The sequence below is a fragment of the Acomys minous genome (assembly GCF_964271855.1).
Source record: "Acomys minous genome assembly, chromosome: 2".
Classification (NCBI taxonomy): Eukaryota; Metazoa; Chordata; class Mammalia; order Rodentia; family Muridae; genus Acomys; species Acomys minous.
Window position 1 is genome coordinate 20,970,629 of NC_140484.1, and position 18,556 is coordinate 20,989,184.

Below are 18,556 nucleotides of genomic sequence, written 5' to 3' on the forward strand. Positions count from 1 at the left end.
ACTTGAGATCAGGTATGGAGATTCCTCCAGAGGATCTTTTATTGTATAGGATTGTTTTTGCTATTCTTGGCTTTTTGTTTCTCCATTTGAAGTTGAGAATGAAGAATCAACATAGTAAAAATGGCCATTTTAAGAAAAGCAATTAACAGATCAATGCAATCCCTATCAGAATACCTACACTGCTTTTTAATTGCATCATTTGGTATTTTTGATATCTAGTTTCCAGAGTTTTAAAAATACATACATTTGAATTAGTCCTCTATTAGATGTGAAGTTGGCAAAAAGAATCTTTTTCCATTATGTAGGCAGCAGTTTTTTTGATAGATGTTTTCCTATGCCTTACAGAAGCTTTTCAGTTTCATTAGGTCCTTATTATTGATTATTAAATGTTGACCTTTGTTTCTGCATTATAGGTGTTCTTTTCATAAGGTCTATACATCTGCCAATGTGTTTAAGGCTATTCCCCGATTTTCCTCTCACAGGTTCAGTGTGTCTAGTTTTATATTGAGGTCTTTGATCCACTTAGACTCGACTGTTGTCCTGTGTGCTAAGTATGGATATATATTGCATTCTTCTACATGCAGACATCTAGTTTGACTACCACAATTTGTTGAAAAAAGTTTTTCTTCACTGTATACCTCTTGTTTCTTTATTAAGAAACTCAGGTGTCCATATGTGTATGTGTTTATGTCTGCATCTTAACTTGATTCCAATGATTGACATGCCTGTTTTTAATGCCAATACCATGTGTTCTTTATTACTCCAGCTCTGTAGTACAACTTAAAATATGGTATGGTTGTTCTGCTAAAAGTTTTTTTACTCTTCAAGATTGTTATAAGCTAATCTGAGTTTTATTTTCTTTTCATTTGAAGTAACTGTCCTTTCTAGGTCTGAGAAGAATTGTATTGGAATTTTTATGGGAATTGCATTGAATCATAATATTATTTTGGGAGCATGGCAATTTTTACTACGTTGGTCCTCCCAATCCTTGAGCAAGGGAGATCTTGTTATCTTCTGATATCTTCTTCAATTTTATCCTTAAAGACTTGAAGTTATCATATAAGATTATCATTTGTTTGGTTAGAACTACTACAACATTTAAAAATATTTGAGGTTGGATCACATACATATATTTTCATATCACCTGCATATAATGGTACTTTGATTTGCTTTTTGTATTCCATTTTCCTTCTAAAGTTGTCCTTTTGCTCTAGCTATGACATAAGATACCATATTGAGTAAATATGGAGAGAGTGGACCATTTATTTTTGTTACTGATTGTAGTGGAATTGTTTTGAGTTTCTCTGTGTTTAAGACGATGTTGCTATGGGATTGATGTAAACTGCCTTTTTGTGCTATGATATGAATATATCTTGTATGCCCATTGTATTTGGGACTTTTGTCATAAATAGGTGTTGAATTTTTTAAGGGTATTTTTCTTGATATAATAATGTTTTTTTAACTTTCAGTTTATGTAAATGGTAGGTTGCATTTACTGATTTTTATATATTGAACCATCCCTGCATTTCTGATATAAAGCCTCATTGATCAGAGTGGATGGTCGTTTTGATGTATGTCTTGATTAATTCTGAACATATTTTGTTGAGTATTTTTGAATGTTTGTCAATAAGGGAGATGGTTCGGTAATTGGTTTACTTTTCTGAATCTTCGTTGTTTGGGTATCAGTGTAATTTTATTGTATTATGTGAATGGGACAATATTCCTTCTGTGCCATTTGTGGAATAATTGGAGAACTATCATCTTTGAAAGTCTACTGGAATTCTGCAGTAAAATCGTCTTGCCTTGGGATATTTTTAATGATGCCTTCCTTTTCATTACGAGTTATAATTCTACCTAAATTGTCTATCTGTACTTCATTTAACTTTTGTACATAGTACCTATAGAGAAAAATATTCATTTAAAAAATATTTTCCAATAAGGTGAAGAATGGGTTTTAAAGGTATGTTTTTATGATTCTCTAGATTTCCTTAGTGTCTGTTTTTGTGTCCCCATTTTGTTTCTAATTTGTTAATTTGATCATTCTCTCTCTCTCTCTCTCTCTCTCTCTCTCTCTCTCTGTCTGTCTCTCTCTCTTTTAGTTAGTTTAGAGAAGAGTTTGCCTGTTTTGTTGACCTTCTCAAAAAATAAACTCTTCATTAATTTGATTCTTTGGATTGTTCTTTTTGTTTCTATTTCACTGCTTTTAGCTCTCAGCTTGATTATGTTTTGCAACCAACTTCTTTTTTGTGTGATTAATTTTTCTAGAGCTGTGAGGTGTGGTGTTAAGTTGCTACTAGAAAATCATTCCAAATTTTTTATGTAGACAGTGCTATAGGCTTTTAACCCTGCTCTCTTTGTGTCCCATATGTTTGAGCATGTTGTATACTCATTTCCATTGAATTCTTGAACATCTTTATTCTTTGTCATTTATGTGTTGATTCACTTATCTCTTTACATTTCTCTTTTCAATTTATGCTTAGAAAAATACTGCCTTATCTACCAATAGTTTCTGCCCTTCCATAAATATTCTAGTTGCACTTCCCTCACTATTTTCCTTTATCAATAATCACCAGCCTTTTCATGACTTTGCCTTTTGCTACTCCTATGCTCTGTCACCAACACAGTAAAGTAAAGAGGACCCATAGTAAATTCTTTCTAAAATTACTGGAAGTTAGGGGGGCTCTTTTGGCTTAACATTTACTGTACTATCCTATGGGGCCTAACAATTACCAAATTCATGTAGCAAACACTATGTTATTTTCAGGATACTGCTTAGTATAGATCACGGTGACCCAAAAACTAGTCTGAAAATAACAACACTTAAAATCCTCAATTAAGAAGTCCCTCATTAGTATTAGAAGAAATTCCCTAGAAAATTAAATTTAATTTAAACAAAAATTCCAAGAAAACCACTATAAAAAGGACATCAGAGTATCCTCAACAGAATGGTCACTATAGAGAATAGGAGCAAGTGTCTTGAAAGCAAGTGGGAATAATTACAACATATGGTCTAACACAAAGATGAATCCAATGCAAACACTAACCTAAATGTTCTAAACTGGGTGGTTTTAACCTTTTATTTAATATTTTTTCAATCTGTTAACATTTGCAATTACAGTTGGAAATTCTCTACATACTTAGACAACTTCTCAAAGAGTGATGAATAAGGTCACACTTTGGCACACAAAGTATTTGAGCTGGTATTGTTAGACCAAACTATCTTTCTCAAGAGGTATGGAAGCTTATCCTGTCTTGGCAGAGGTTGGCATTTGACTCTGCCTGAATCCAAGTTTGCCCATGTTTAGGCAGAACTGTCTGTGGCAGAAACAAGGACATTTGCCCAGTGGCTTCTTTCCTGCATTTGAAGCCATCTGCATAAGGAGGTTCTTTGATGCTCATCATCTTCTTTGATGTAGGCTGAATGTTGCCAGGAGTTAATCTGTCTTGTGGTCAAAGAATCTTCAAAATAAAAAACATCTTTAAATGCCATATTCTGTAGGTGTCTGCGGCTTTTTTAGACATTATCTAACTTTATTTTTTGCATCTCAAATATGTCTGTCAGATATATTGGGCCAGAAAACTGAAGATGAAACTTCAATGTTAAAGAGAATTTTAGGAAATTATTTGGGAAGACACTTGTTCTGTCATTTTTTTTCATCTCATTTCGGGTTCAGTCAGGTAATTAAGTTTTATTCCTTTTCAAATCTTGGATGGAGTTGAAGACTAGATAGTTTAGATTTATAATTAGCTTAGTTGTTTAGAGTTTAAGATGCTTTTGATCTAGGTAGATGTTTTAAGTTGACAAAGATGAGATATTATAGATAATGATTTACATTCAGAATTTTAGACTCACCAAGATAGGAAAGATGTTGTCTACAAGGTTGCCAAATAGAAATAGCCAAATCACTATGAATGTAACTTTTATATAATTCCTGATTATTTTGTGATTCTTCTTGCTTATGTAGTTTATTTTTTATATGTGTAATAAGATAAATGTTCATGTAAAAAAGAAATAGAGTATTAAAATTATGGCACCAGCCAAGGACAATACAGGCATTACACTTGAAACCACTACCCAGATCTAGCCAATGGACAGGACATTCTCCACATTTGAGTGGATAGTGGCGTTTGACTTTCCCACATACTCTGGTGCCTCATATTTGGCAAAATCTCCTGGATGGGGAGACCTGGTGGTACTCAGAGGAAGGATAGCAGGCTTCCAAGAAGAGACTTGATACCCTATGAGCATATACAGGGGGAGGAAGTCCCCTTCAGTCACAGTCATAGGGGAGGGGAGTAAGGGATAAATGGGAGGGAGGGAGGAATAGGAGGATACAAGGGATGAGATAACAATTGAGATGCAAGATGAATAAATTAATAAAATAATTTTTAAAAAATGAAAAAAAAACTAAAAATATGCTACCAAAAAAGAGGTATGGAAGCCAGGTAAGAATCCATAATTGTAGTGTTACACTGAGAGGAACCATCTTGAAGAACATAAGAATAAAGTCTTTTCCTCAGAGACAGACAGAATATGGCATTTAAATATGTGTTTATTATTTTAGAGATTCACTTGCAATGAGACAGGTTAACTTCTGAGAATACTCAGCCAGCCTACCTCATAGAGGATGATGAGCATCAAAGAACCACCTTGTGGAAATGCCTTTAAATGTTGCAAGCAAGCCACTTGGAAAAATGCTCTCATTTCTACCACAGACAGAATTCTTCCTAAAGAGAGGCAAGCTTGGATGCAGACAGGTTTGACAGCCACACTGCCAAGAAGGGGTAAGCAAGTCCTCAATAGTTCCTTCCTCACAAATATGTCTGTCATATATATTGGGCCAGAAGGCTGAAGATGATGCTCCAATGTTATAGAGAGTTTGGACTGACTATTCAGGTAGCCAACTGTCTCTGGCATCTTCTCATTTGAAAAGCTGTTAACCTGCAATCCCAGTTCACTCAGGTAATCAATTTTATTCCTTCTCATGCCTCTGATGTGGCTGAAGACCAGATAGTTTAGTTTACATTTAAGCTTTGTTGTTTATTGGTTAAGACGTGTTTAGGTCTAGTGATTCCATGATGGTGGCACCTATCACATACTGTATCTGATCTATTGCAGGGAGACAATGGACTGGATTGGTAGCCACAGACTGCAAAAACTGGAGAACACTAGGTGAGTGGGGTCGGGCACAGTGCAGACCACAGGAGGGCTTGGCCCCAGGTCAAACAACAACCCACAGAGGACCTGAACTCACTCTCCAGGCTTTGGAATGGAACCCAGCTGCAGACCACAGCTGGCCTCTATAGCCCAGGCACAGCATGTCTGGCAGTGGAACACCAGAGCTCCTGGCCTGGGGAAGTCTCAGGGAAGTAAGTAAATCTGTCCAGGAGAATCCCTGGAGGCCACAGAGAAGCCCATGGTTCCCAGCAACAGCCTGCAGTCTGGGTGGTTCCAGACAGAGCCAGGCAGTCAGCCTCAGTGGACCAAGCCTGCAAAATTGGGATGATAGAACCCAGCCAGGACAGTTCTCATGGCCCAGCATGGACTCCCATGCTCATGGGAGAAGGTGGACTGCCCTGATGGTCTGGAAGGGGTTCTGATTTGTGGCCACAGCTCAATGGGGCTTAACTGCCAAAGGTGCACAACCTAGACTAGTTCTCTATGTAGACTGATCCAGGCAGGTACCTGCCTGAATGCCATAGCGGTCTGAGCCTAGACAATTGGACAGATAAAGCCACAGTCCCCACAGCCCCATAGGGACCCCAACACTTGTGGGAGAAGCTGGCCTGCCCTGTGGGGTCTGGAATGGGGTCTGAAATGTGGCCACAGGGCAGTGAGACTGAACCACCAAAGGTGCACAATCTAGACTGGTCCTCTACCTAGACTGATTTGGGCAGGACCTTGCCTGAGGGCAACAGTGGTCTGTGTCAAGAAATAACATCATTAACCAACACCATGAATCAATTGGACCTAACAGATATTTATAGAACTTTTTACCCAAACACAAAGGATTATAACTTCTCACCACACCATGGGACCTTCTCCAAAATTGATCACATAGTAGGTCACAAAGAAAGCATCAGCAGATGCATGAAGATTGAAATGATACCTTGTATCATATCAGATCACCATGGTCTAAGGCAGGACTTCAATAGCAACAGAAGTAACAAAAAGCCTACACAGACATGGAAACTAAACAACTCTCTACTTAATGATACTTGGGTCAGGGAAGAAATAAAGGACTTCCTGAAATTCAATGAAAATGAAGGAACAATATACCATAGTTTGTGGCACACATTGAAAGCAGTTCTAAGAGGAAAAATCATATCACTAAGACCCTTTATAAAGAAATTGGAAACATCACACATAACCAACTTAATGACACATCTGGAAGCCCAAGGAAAAAAAGAAGCAGAAATATGCAAGAGGAGTAGATGTCTGGAAATAATCAAACTCGGGGCTGAAATCAATAAATTAGAAACAAAAAGAACAATTCAAAGAACCAACAAAACCAGGACTGATTCTTTGAGAAAACACTGGAGAAATACAGAGAATCATAAGATCCTATTTTAAAGACATATATGTAACAAATTTTGAAAATCTAAGGGAAATCGACAATTTTCTTGATTGATTCCACTTGCCAAAATTGAACCAAGATCAGATAAACAAATAAAATAGCCCTATTTCTCCTATAGAAATAGAAACAATCATTGATAATCTCCCTTCCCTCCCCTCCCCCAAAAATCCCAGGGCCAGATGGTTTCAGGCCTTCAAAGAAGAGCTAATACCATACTCTTTAAAAATATATTTTATTAATTTATTCATCTTATATCTCTATTGTTATCCCGTCCCTTGTATCCTCCCATTCCTCCCCCCTCCTGCTTTCTCCTTACTCCTCCCCTCTATGACTGTGACTGAGGGGGACATCCTCCCCCTGTATATGCTCATAGGGTATCAAGTCTCTTCTTGGTAGCCTGCCATCCTTCCTCTGAGTGACACCAGGCCTCCCCATCCAGGGGACATAATACCAATACTCTTCAATCTACTGCAAATGATAGAAATGGATGGCACATTACCAAAATCATTCTATGAGGCCACAGTCACACTGATACCTAAACCCCACAAAGACCCAACAAAAATAGAGAATTTCAGGCAATTTTTCTTATGAACATTGGTGCAAAACACTGAATAAAATTCTCAACAAATGAATACAAGAACATATCAAAAATATCATTCATCATGACAAGATAGGCTTCATTCTAGGCATGCAGGGATGGTATAATGTATGTAAATACATCAATGTAATCCAACATATAAGCAAACTGAAAGAAGAAAACCACAGGATCATCTTCTTAGTTGCAGAAAAGCATTTGACAATATCCAATATCCATTCGTGTTTAAAGTTTTGGAGAGATCGGGAATACAAGGCACATACCTAAATATAACAAAAGCTATATACAGCAAGCCACTAGCCAACATCAAATTAAATGGAGAGATACTCAAGGGAATTCCTCTAAAATTGTGGACCAGACAAGGCTATCTCCATATCTCTTTAATATAGTGCTTGAAGCTCTAGCCAGAGAAGGAGATCAAGGGGAAGGATAGCAGGCTACCAAGAAGAGACTTGATACCCTATGAGCATACACATGGGTAGCAGGTCCCCCTCCATCACAATCATAGGGAAAGGGGTTAGGGGGAAAGCAGAAAGGAGGGAGGAATGGGAGGATACAAGGAATGGGATAACAATTGAGATGCAATATGAATATATTAATAAAATATATTATAAAAAAGAGAAATGGGGCTGAGAACTAAACAGAGAATTCTCAACAGAGGAATATTGAATGGCTGAGAAACACTTTAAAAATGCTCAATGGCTTTAGTCATCAGAGAAATGCAAATCAATATGACTCTGAGATTCCATCTTTTTTTTTCTTTAAGATTCCATCTTACACCCCTCAGCATGGCTAAGATAAAAAATTCACGTGACACCGCATGCTGGCGAGGATGTGGAGAAAGAGGAATACTCCTTCATTGCTGGTGGAAATGCAAACTAGTACAACTACTTTGGAAATCTATATGGCAGTTTCTCCAAAAACTGGGAATAGGGTTTCCTGAAGACCCAGCTATTTCACTCCTTGGAATATACCCAGAAAATGCTGCACCACACAACAAGGACATATACTCAACCATGTTCATAAGAGCCTTATTCATAATAGCCAGAAACTGGAAACAGCCTAAATGTCACTCAATTGAAAAAATGGATAAGGAAACTCTGGTACATTTACACTATGGAATACTGCTCAGTTATTAAAAACAAGATTTCCAGAAATTTGGGGACAAATGGATGGATCTAGAAATGATCATACTGAGTGAGTTAACCAAGAAGCAGAGAGACTCACATGGTATATACTCACATATAAGTTGGCACTAGCCCAAAAGGCAAGTCCTATGAAAGTCTTCCCTCACCAGGAGATTGGAATAGATGTGAGGACATCCCACTGGGACTCAAGGTAAGAAAAATATAGGAGATGAGGAAATAGCAGAACCCAGAGGGTCCCAGAAACCTATAAGAAGAACATCATGATATCTGGATCAGGGCCTAGGTGGGCCTGCTCAAACTATTGCACTAACCAGGGACAACACACATTGAACCCCTATTCTGATCTAGCCAATGATCAGGACATTCTCCACAGTTATGTGGAGAGTGGGGACTCTGACATGAACTCTGGTGCCCCATATTTGACCACTTCCTTTGGGTGGGGAGGCCTGAGGGCACTCAAAGAAAGAATAAGCAGGCTACCAAGATGAGACTTGATAGCCTATGACAATATATAGGGGGAAAAGGTCCTCCTCAGTCTTAGATCTAGGGGAGGCGAATAAGGTGAAAGTGGGAGGGAGGGAGGAATGGGAGAATACAAGTGATAGGATAACAATTTAGTTGTAATCTGAATAAATTAATAAAAATAACATTATTACTATAAAAAGAATAGGACAGTGTTGTTGCAACAATAATAGCAGCAGCAGGAGCAGCAACAGCAAGACAGCAACAAAACCAACTGAAAACTTGCAAGAGCATGTGTGGAGAGATTGTGATTCACCACTTTCATGAACTTATATGTTATGAATTAAGGACTGGTTCTGGCATTGATGCTACCACTATATCCTAGAAGTGATGTCTTTCCATCAAGCCAACTTCTCTACATATTAGTTCTTGCATCTGCAAAATAAAGATTATGAATAACTCTACAGTACATGTGGTCTTTGAGATAAAAAGTGACAGGTGCAAAATAAAACCATCTAAATGTGTTTTAAGTTGATAATGATGAGGTATCATAGATATTGATTTACTTTCAGAATTTTAGATGCACCAAGATAGGAAAGATTTTTTTTCAGGGCTGCCAAATACAAATAGTGAAAACACTAGGACATAACAATTATATAATACCTGATTGTATCATGTGTCTTCTTGCTGCACGTAGTTTATTGTATATATTTGTAACAATATAAATGTTTATATAAAAATAAAAAAATATTAAAGAAAAGAATGAAATCTTTAGCACTCCTCAGCACATAGCAAGTGGCAATGGACAAAAGGACAGGAGGTCGATGCCTTGAACTCAGACTTAGTATTGACCCAGTCATGGTGACATTCCATAACCCTTGCACCTTGTCTACTTACTTCATGTTGCCACTCTGGTGTGACATTAGCTGGGCAGCCATGAATTTCCACTATAACTGCCCCTGCTCATTCTTAGACCTGAAAGTAAGGTGAAGACTCTCCATCTTGGCTATAGCTAGCATAGATCCTAGCCTTCATCCCAGAATTTGCTACATCCCAAAGAGACAATGGATAAAGGAATTGATGTTACATGTTCTTAGGTCTGAGCTTACAGATGATGAACTTACAACTACCACAATGTCAGGTCGAAACTGGTACAGTCATAGAACACACACACCTTGCATCGTTACCACCTTTGGACGTACTAGTGGCAATGAAATGAAGCTATGACTGAGTTTATCTTTAGGCCAAGGAACATAACTTCAGAATATACCCCAGCCCTGACAACATAGAGCAATGAAGTGGACCAGATGAGCAATGAGCCTAAGGAATCCTCCCATCACTGCATCCACAGGAATTGTATAATAATTACACTTTGAATACCTTGCTTTTTAAATATGTACTGCAAATTGAATTTAGGTCTCAGGCTCATGTGGCAAGCAGGCTACTGAGGTGCTTTCCCTTCCATTCTCTCTCTTATTACATCCTGTATACTTCTCATTATGTGCCCCAGAAGGAGATATTGAAACTCCCTTTTCTTTCATTTCTTACCTGCTTTGGAAGAAATGTCTGAGAAGAGAGACAACAAAATTTTAAAAAGCTTATTATTAAGGAAATGCTGAAATACTGGACTAGAGTACAGTGATAACATCTGTTTTAAAATGAAACCACATTTAGCCTGAGTTCAGTTACATAATATCACAGGTTGCGAAAAACTGCAAATTGGAAAATGTTCACAGGACCTGAGAGAATCAGGGAGAGAAAAAAGGAATGGAGGAAAGGCAGAGTGTGTCCACTGTGGGAAGAGGTGAATGAAGGCTTCAGTGTGACCATAGAAGATATCCCAGATGGGGACAGGTATCTGATGTTTATACAGGAATGAAGCAGAGCTGGAACGAAGGAGGCAGTGAGGCCAATCCACTGAGCACTGGGGTTGTATTGATGTCCTTTGGTTGGACCAGAGGTTTCAGCTTGAAGTTCTGTAAAATGGTGGTTATGAATAGAAACAGTTCCATGCGTGCCAGGGCTTCTCCTGCACAAATCCGTTTCCCTGTGGAAAAAAAACACCAAAAAGATTAGTGTGCCCTGTGTAGTAGTGTAAGTCAGACACAGTGATGTTAACTATCATTGGAGATTAAGAGTAACTGTTGAGTTATCAAATGGGTGGTTAGATGGATGGATAAGTGAGAGGATACATAGGCAACCTGACAAAGGTTGTTCACATTTAATTCTCAAATAGCATAAGGCCTTAAGGAAATAGCAAAACTAAGAAAGATGGGTGCAGGGAATTCTACAGGTCCTTTGCAAGAACAACAAGTTATCTCAACTGCTGGATCATCTCTCCCAACCCATCCTTACCTTTATAGAAATGTCCTACCCCAACCAAATTTCTAGCAAGTCCTAGCAATATGTTCACAAAGTCTCACTCTAACTGATGAGCTATTGGAAGCTGATGTCTACTGGGAGAGGGAGAACGAGTTTAGTTATGGATGTGGTCACTGGCAGTTTCCCATTCACCAGTGCATATACCTATATGCACACTTGCAGCACTTAGAAGACTCAGTGGGTATATGAAGTCAGGAGAGAGAATGGTGCCAGGACTTATGGGAAGATTGGAGGGTTATAGTGCGAGTGTACTTGATTGAAACACATTGGATATAATTAAGAAATAATAATAAGAAATTTTAATGCTTTGCATTTTCTTCTTTATATTCTCTACCACTGATGTCCTTTGCAGCAGCCACAAATTCATCAATTAGGATGTTGTGCCACTTTATACTTAATATATGAAGGGGTGAAAATATAAACATAATAATTGTGCCTACCATCACTCTTGGCTAGTGGTTTGTGATTCTCTTTCACCGTGCTTTTCCAACTGTATTATCATGTTTACTCATCTGTTTTTCTGACTGAACTTGATGCTTGGAGCTTCTCTGTGTTTGGGGAAACTTGTGTCAGCTTAACTGAGCCAGGAGATAAGGAAGCAGCGAGGAGAATGAAGAAGCAAATTTATGGTAAAAACCATTTACATTTGGTGAGGAAGCAAAGGCTAAATGAAGTTTACTTTCCCAGAGTAAGTAATAAGGACTTCTTTGGTGTCTCTGTGGTGTATCTAATATCTAAAGAAAGAATAAATGACACACTCTCTAGTTTTCTTAATTTATTATAAAAGTTTGCCACAACTAAAGTCTCATTTCTTGATTTTGTCAGGAAGATGTTTAAACAAGGAGAGTTCATGGGCACTGGGAATCATGCTCCTGATTATGCATAATTTGTAAGTCTACCAGTCTTATGGGAGCCACCTTTTATGTCCCAACATATTCTCAGTGCACATTACCTTGGGCCATGCATACTGGCCAATCAAATGTCAACTTCCCCTAGATAGTGTCATTTGGGGAGAGGGAACCACAGTCAAGAAAACACCCAGCCAGATTAGCCTATAGGCTAGATTTTGAAGGCAGTTTGTGATTGATGATTGGTGTGAGAGGACCTTGCTCACTGTGGGAAGTTATGCCTTTGGGATAGTGGTCCTGGGTGTTACTAGAAAACCAACTGAGGAAGCTGGTAAATAGTATGCCTTTTAATCAATTCCAGACTCCAGGTTCCTGACTTGAAGTCCTGACCAGACTCTTCTGTGTTGTAAGATAATATAAACTCTTTCTTTTCAAAATTGGGTTTGGTCATGGTATTTTATCACAACAACTGAAATCATAATCTAGACACATGCAAATGAGTTTGTATTACCTGCTGAGAAAGGCATGAAGTAGTCACTTTTCTTAAACTTTCCATTCCTGTCTAGAAAGTGGCCAGGGTCAAACATCTCTGGGTTGGGGAATTCCTTGTTGTCATGCAGCACTGATGACAGTGATGTTATTATTGTTGTTCCCTGAAACAAGGTGCCTAAGTTACACAGAAATCAGAAAGCCAAAGTATCAAAGTAAAATAACAGGTCACCTTCTACTCCATAGAAACACTTAAGTACAAGAAGAACAAAGACATTTCCACAGCAAGTAGGTAAAGAGCAGGGAGAACTCTGAAATCAGTCACAGTGATATGGCCATTGTGGCTTCAAAGGCATTTATAGTTAGCACTTGGAAATTTGTTCCTAATGCTGCTGATTCTGTTTTACTTACCCCAAGGTTTGAACATGGGTAATTTTACCACCTGTTGCTCTAGTGCATCATGTGGTATTTACAGGTCACATAGGTTATGGTTCCAGATGGAACAACGTGCCTACTTGTAGAAAAATGCAAATAGACCCTTATATCTCGCTCTGCAGAAAATTAAAATCCAATTGGATTAAGGATCTCAACATAAGATGAGACACATTAAATCTGTTAGAAAACCATGTAGGGAAGACCCTCGAGCTCATTGGCACAAGAGACAACATCTTTTTATTTTTTATTTTTTATTTTATTAATTTATTCAAATTACAGCTCAATTGTTATCCTGTAATTTTTTTTCCTTCTGTTCCACTCTCCCATCTGCTTTCACAGGAGACAACTTCATGAACAGACCCAGCCATACCGTTCCTAGACCTATACTGAAAAGATGCTCCAACATACAAAGATATTTGCTCAACTATGTTAATAGAAGCTTTATTCATAATAGGCATAATTGTTGCAGACATGAGGATAAGTCATAAAGTTACAGAGACCTCCCTTTGACTGTACAGCATGATTTGTGGACATCTAAAACAGCTGTTGTTACTTTGCTTGACAAAGTTCCAAAGATCTCTGGCTGATCACCACTGCCCCCAAATATTATGCATGGTCCAGGTTAATGTTGTTTAGAAATTTGCTATTTATCTTAAAACTCTTTTCTTTATTTCTCAGCCCTTGATAAATTCATACAGAGAAAATGTTTTTCCCACACAGACTGTTGAAAAAGGGTATATGGCCAAAGGCTTGAGACAATGATAAAGTTTTTTTTTGCTCTGACAGTGAGCACCTAAGCAGAAATTACATGTAAGAAAGTTAAGACCTAGACATAACAGTACCAGGCTAGATATTGTTCCCTGTAGAAATGTTTCCTTAGAATCTACTTTGAGAGTGATAGAAGGTGTGCTTGGAATGCCAGGTTTTGTAGATATTCTACAATAGAGGACACCTTGGCAGTTAGCCTAGGCTTGGATTGCACAGCTGTTGGATCTGGTACTGAAAGTAGCCAACTAGATAGCTAGATAATTAGATATCTAGGTAATTAGATAGATGATAGATAGATAGATAGATAGATAGATAGATAGATAGATAGATAGGTAGATAGATAGATAGATGATAGATAGAAGTAAAGACATGGAGCTATTAAGCTAATAAGCTATCAAGGAGCAAAGAGCAAGGAATCTGTCAGACAGCAAGCATGCCTGAGACAGACACAGAGAGTTCTCTTGGTCTTAAAGACATTCATCTTCTACCCTCTATGCCTGAGTATCTGAGTATTTCTTTTTCCTCTGTTTCTCAAACTCTCCTCACCAACTAGATCCTCTAGCTAATTGTTCAGACAACAGTTGTTTCCCATAGTCAGCTCTTCCCAGCCTGTGCAATTTCCATACCATGGATCCACATCTCTTTCCTCCTGTATCCCATTCTTGGAGGTGGCCTTGGGGAGTGGCACGTATTCTGGAAACAACCTAGATATCCCTGAACTGAAGAATGATAAAGAAACTGCAGTATATTTATTCAGCAGAACACCATTAGGCTATTAAAAAAAAGGAAATCTTGAAATTTGTAGAGAAATGGACAAAACTAGAAATGATCAGCCTGAGTGAAGCAATTGATACTCAGAACGACATGCATGGTATGTACTCACTTATAAGCAGATAGCAGATGAATAATATAGGATAACCACACACAATACACAGACCTAAAGAAACTAACTAACAATGAAGACCATATTGGGAATGATTAATTCTCATTAAGAAAGACAAATAGAATGGATACTGGAAACAGTTTAAGAGAAGGAACAGGAAGGAAGCCTAGCATAGAGGCCCCCTGAAAGGCTCCACCCAGTAGGGGACCCAAGAAGTTGTTGAGACAGACAGCCAAACTTTGAGGTGGAGGACAGGGAGTCTTATGGAAGAGTTGGGGAATAGAAGGACCTGGAGGAGTCAGAAGCTCCACATGAAGACCAATGGAGCCAATTAATCTGTGTGTAGGAGGTGGGTGCTGCAGAGACTAATGCACCAATGAAGGGCCATGCATGGTGAGTACGTAGACCCTCTGCTCAGATGTAGTTGATAGGCAGTTCAGTCTCCTTGTGGGTCCCGTAATATGGGAAGTATGGACTATTTCAGTCATGTATTCTGGACAACACAAGTTGAACACTTCTCCCTAGTGGGGTTGGCTTACTATGCCACATAGGAAGAGAATACAGGCAGTCCAGATGCGACTTGATAGGCTGAGGTCAGATGTTAGGGGAGGAGGGATTCTCTTTCTGAAGACTAGGGGAGAGAGGAAGGAGGTATGAGGGAGAGATATGATGAAGGGAACGTGGTGCCAGGATGCAATAAGGGAGGGGATTACAATTGGGATATAAAGTGAAAAAATTAAATATAAAAACATAAAATGTAAAAACTGAAAGAATATTTTTGATTTCTGGAAAGTATGTGAGAATTATATTTCAAGTTCCATAAGCATTGACTACATCCAACCTCTTTTGTTTCCACTTAGCAACCACAACCATGACTTCTCTCTCCTACTATGACAGAAGTCAAAGGAGAAGCAGCATTCTGTGCCCTAGAAAGTCTGATATATTGCACAGCAGGAAAACTGTAGGCAAAGTTTATTGGTTCTCATCTTAGCTACTATGTATGATGAGATCATTGACTTCAGTCCATCAAAACAAGTCACTCATTTGTAATAGCATAGAACAGTTGCAAAATAATGGTATTTCTATACCAGAAGATGTTGAAGGAAAACACTCTAATTCATTAATCCCAAGATAACAAACAGTATGAGCAGCTAGCCAAGGGTTGAAGGTGTTTGAACTCAGCAGATGCAGTACCATAAATAATGAGGGGATCAGGGACATAGGTCATCCTGCCTCATTCTTTAGCTTGTGTAGAATTTAGTTAGGTATAAAGGCATAAACAAGTTTCACTATAATACACATAAATCTCACTACTAAACTTCAAACTTTTATCTCAGGTGTTCTTTGGCCAGAAGAGTACAATGTGCCTTATGAGTCTGATTGTAGGATAAGACCCTTTACCACTTTGTAAAAATCATCAACTTTTGCCACAGAATCCACAGAATGAAATTAGTAACTGCAACTTTGTTACTTATATCAAGGTTTCTCTACAAAATAGAACATTTACATACATTAGTTTAATATAATAATTACATAATGGCATATAAGACTAGAAAGCCTTTAGATTATGAACTAAAATATCTGGCTAAAGAGGTATGGATATTACAGTACCAGAAAGATTCTAATCATAGGATTGGTTGTCCAGACTTAGTGGACTCTCAGGTAATTAATTTAAGTGTATATTCATATTTTATTTACATTTATTATTTATATATTACTTAAATTATATTATGTTTTCCTATTATATCCAATTCCATTTTAAGGCCAGAGTGCTACATTACTGACTTCCCAAGGGAAAACAATGAGCCCTTTATGAGTTAAAATGTCACCATATCAAATTCTGCATTTTCCCATGTGTACTGTTGTATACTCGGTCAGAAATTATTCTGCACCTTATATATTCCCCCTGACAGACATAAAAAGAGCGAGAATGAAAACAGACCCAGCCATATAGTGCATGTCATCTTTCTTAAATATCAGTTCTGTTTCAGTATCAAGATCCTCACTTACCAAGTTTGAGGAAGAACAATAATGGGCCCAAATCTCACAAAACAAAGTCGATTGTTCAAACACAAGGTGAGTCAGAGCAAATTAAAATAGATTCATGTGCTTACAGTACCTTTTCAGTGACAAACGATTAGCCAATACATTTATTATAACCATAGGTTCAGAGACAAGATTTGGATAGAATTTTAGTAAACTCTTTAGAGACTAAAATTCATGTCAAAGTAAAAGATTGCAACCCATTTTCTTATTCTCATAACAACAGAAAGTATTCTTAAAAGCTTCAACCTTGACCTCAAGCTTGAACATTTAATTTATACTCCCTGGTGACCAGAAATGGGAGTCCATTAGATTAGTTGATCCTATTCATTCAATTATTCTGATAGTAAAACGTTTATATTAACATCATCTGTTTTCTGGGAGGGCTTCATGAATAAATATCTTTTAGTTTCTGTACTTCTTTTTATTCTTTGATTGAACCTATGTTCCTACAGGCCTAATTAACGCTTATCATCATTGGATTTTGGTGAGTGTAGAAATTAAAAAAAATCTCTTTCATGCTAGCTATAGCTTATCAAGTGGTAAAACAGTAAGATAAGCAGACATAACAAAAATAATGAAGATATACATAGAAATATTAACTCAGAAAACACCATGAAATGCCACATGCATTTACAGATAAATTATTAAAAACAGCTAGTAAAATTTTCAAGGGTAATTAAAGCAAGAACAACAAAATTATCAACTCAACTCTTTTGAAAAACCATATGGAAACAATGCAGAGGCATTAGAAAAATTATAACAACAGAGCATTAATTGCTCAGGAAAAGTCTAAGAACATATTTCCAAGCTATACTATTGAGAAAAAAAAATACTGCATAGGAAATTGAAAAGCACAAGTAAGTGAATGGCATAAATGTTTGATAAATTGAAGAATTCAAGATATAAGCTATTTCCATCTAATTGGTAAATTTCAAGCAATGCTTATATTTTTAAAGGAATTATTGGAGAAACTGACAGAAAGTTGTAAAATAAGCTTTACTCATATATTTGAAAGGCAGAGCAAGTGGAGAAGTGCCACTATTATGTGTCTGACTGCTCTAGATCTACCATCCAATCATGAAGCATTATAAGCCATCTGTAGTGGAGTGTGACTCATGTACTAGTCCTACACTGTGATCCTGGGAACACTAAAAGACAGAGACACAGCAAAGAAACAAGTTTACCTTGGGGATGAGGTAGTTCCTGAATTTAACATCACAGGTCACTGCATGGGGCAGGCTGTTGGGGACGAAGTCAATGAATCTCTGAACCTCATGAATCATGGCATCCGTGTAGGGCATTTGGCTCCTGTCTTGCATGCAGGGGCTGCGGTGTCTGCCAATCACACGGTCAATCTCTTCCTGGACTTTAGCTAGTTTGTTACAGTAAGAAATGTTGGAAAAAGAGCCAAGTGACATGTTATTGATAGCAATGAAGGTCTATACAGGACATTATGATGGTGTCCCAAAGTGTTATTTATTAAAATAATTTTTTAAGAGACCACTAGTGAATAAACACACACACACACACACACACACACACACACACACACACACACAGACATAGTGATTGTATTCATACCATTCTCTTACTAAATAGTTGTACATATTTAGTATATGTATAAGGCACACTTATACATAAAAGTGTGCCTATGTGTGTCTCTTTGTGTGTGTGCATGAACATATTTGTACATGTGCATTTGCATACATTTACTCAGGTATAGGTGCAGGGTGACAATCCTGGATATTGTTATTCAGGAGGCATTCCCCTTGTGTTTTCTCATGGTCTGAGAGCCTAGGAAAAACTGTTTAGCCTAGACCCACTACCCAGTGCAAAGCTCAGTTTTGTTTCCATATCTCCAGTGCTGAGATAAGAAACATGTGCCACCATGTCTGGAAATTTTACATGTGTTCTGAAAAATG

At 37.8% G+C, this 18,556-nt stretch overlaps 1 protein-coding gene across 4 annotated transcripts in view; it reads right to left on the reverse strand.

The window, feature by feature from the left end:
- Positions 1-3,071: 3,071 nt before the first annotated feature.
- Positions 3,072-18,556, reverse strand: part of LOC311582192 (cytochrome P450 2C37-like) — a 32,556-nt gene continuing 17,071 nt past the window's right edge. For 2 of the 4 annotated variants that reach the window (XM_084755069.1, XM_084755068.1), the window contains exons 7-9: positions 17,819-18,006; positions 12,525-12,666; positions 6,853-10,830 (exon numbers count right to left, since the gene is read on the reverse strand). In XM_084755069.1, coding sequence (XP_084611195.1) covers positions 10,649-10,830; positions 12,525-12,666; positions 17,819-18,006 — 512 coding nt within the window. In that variant the 3' untranslated portion in view covers positions 6,853-10,648. Of the gene's footprint in view, positions 3,460-6,852; positions 10,831-12,524; positions 12,667-17,818; positions 18,007-18,556 lie in introns of those variants that run through there. The other 2 variants (XR_014774032.1, XM_084755070.1) reach the window with 1 other exon arrangement.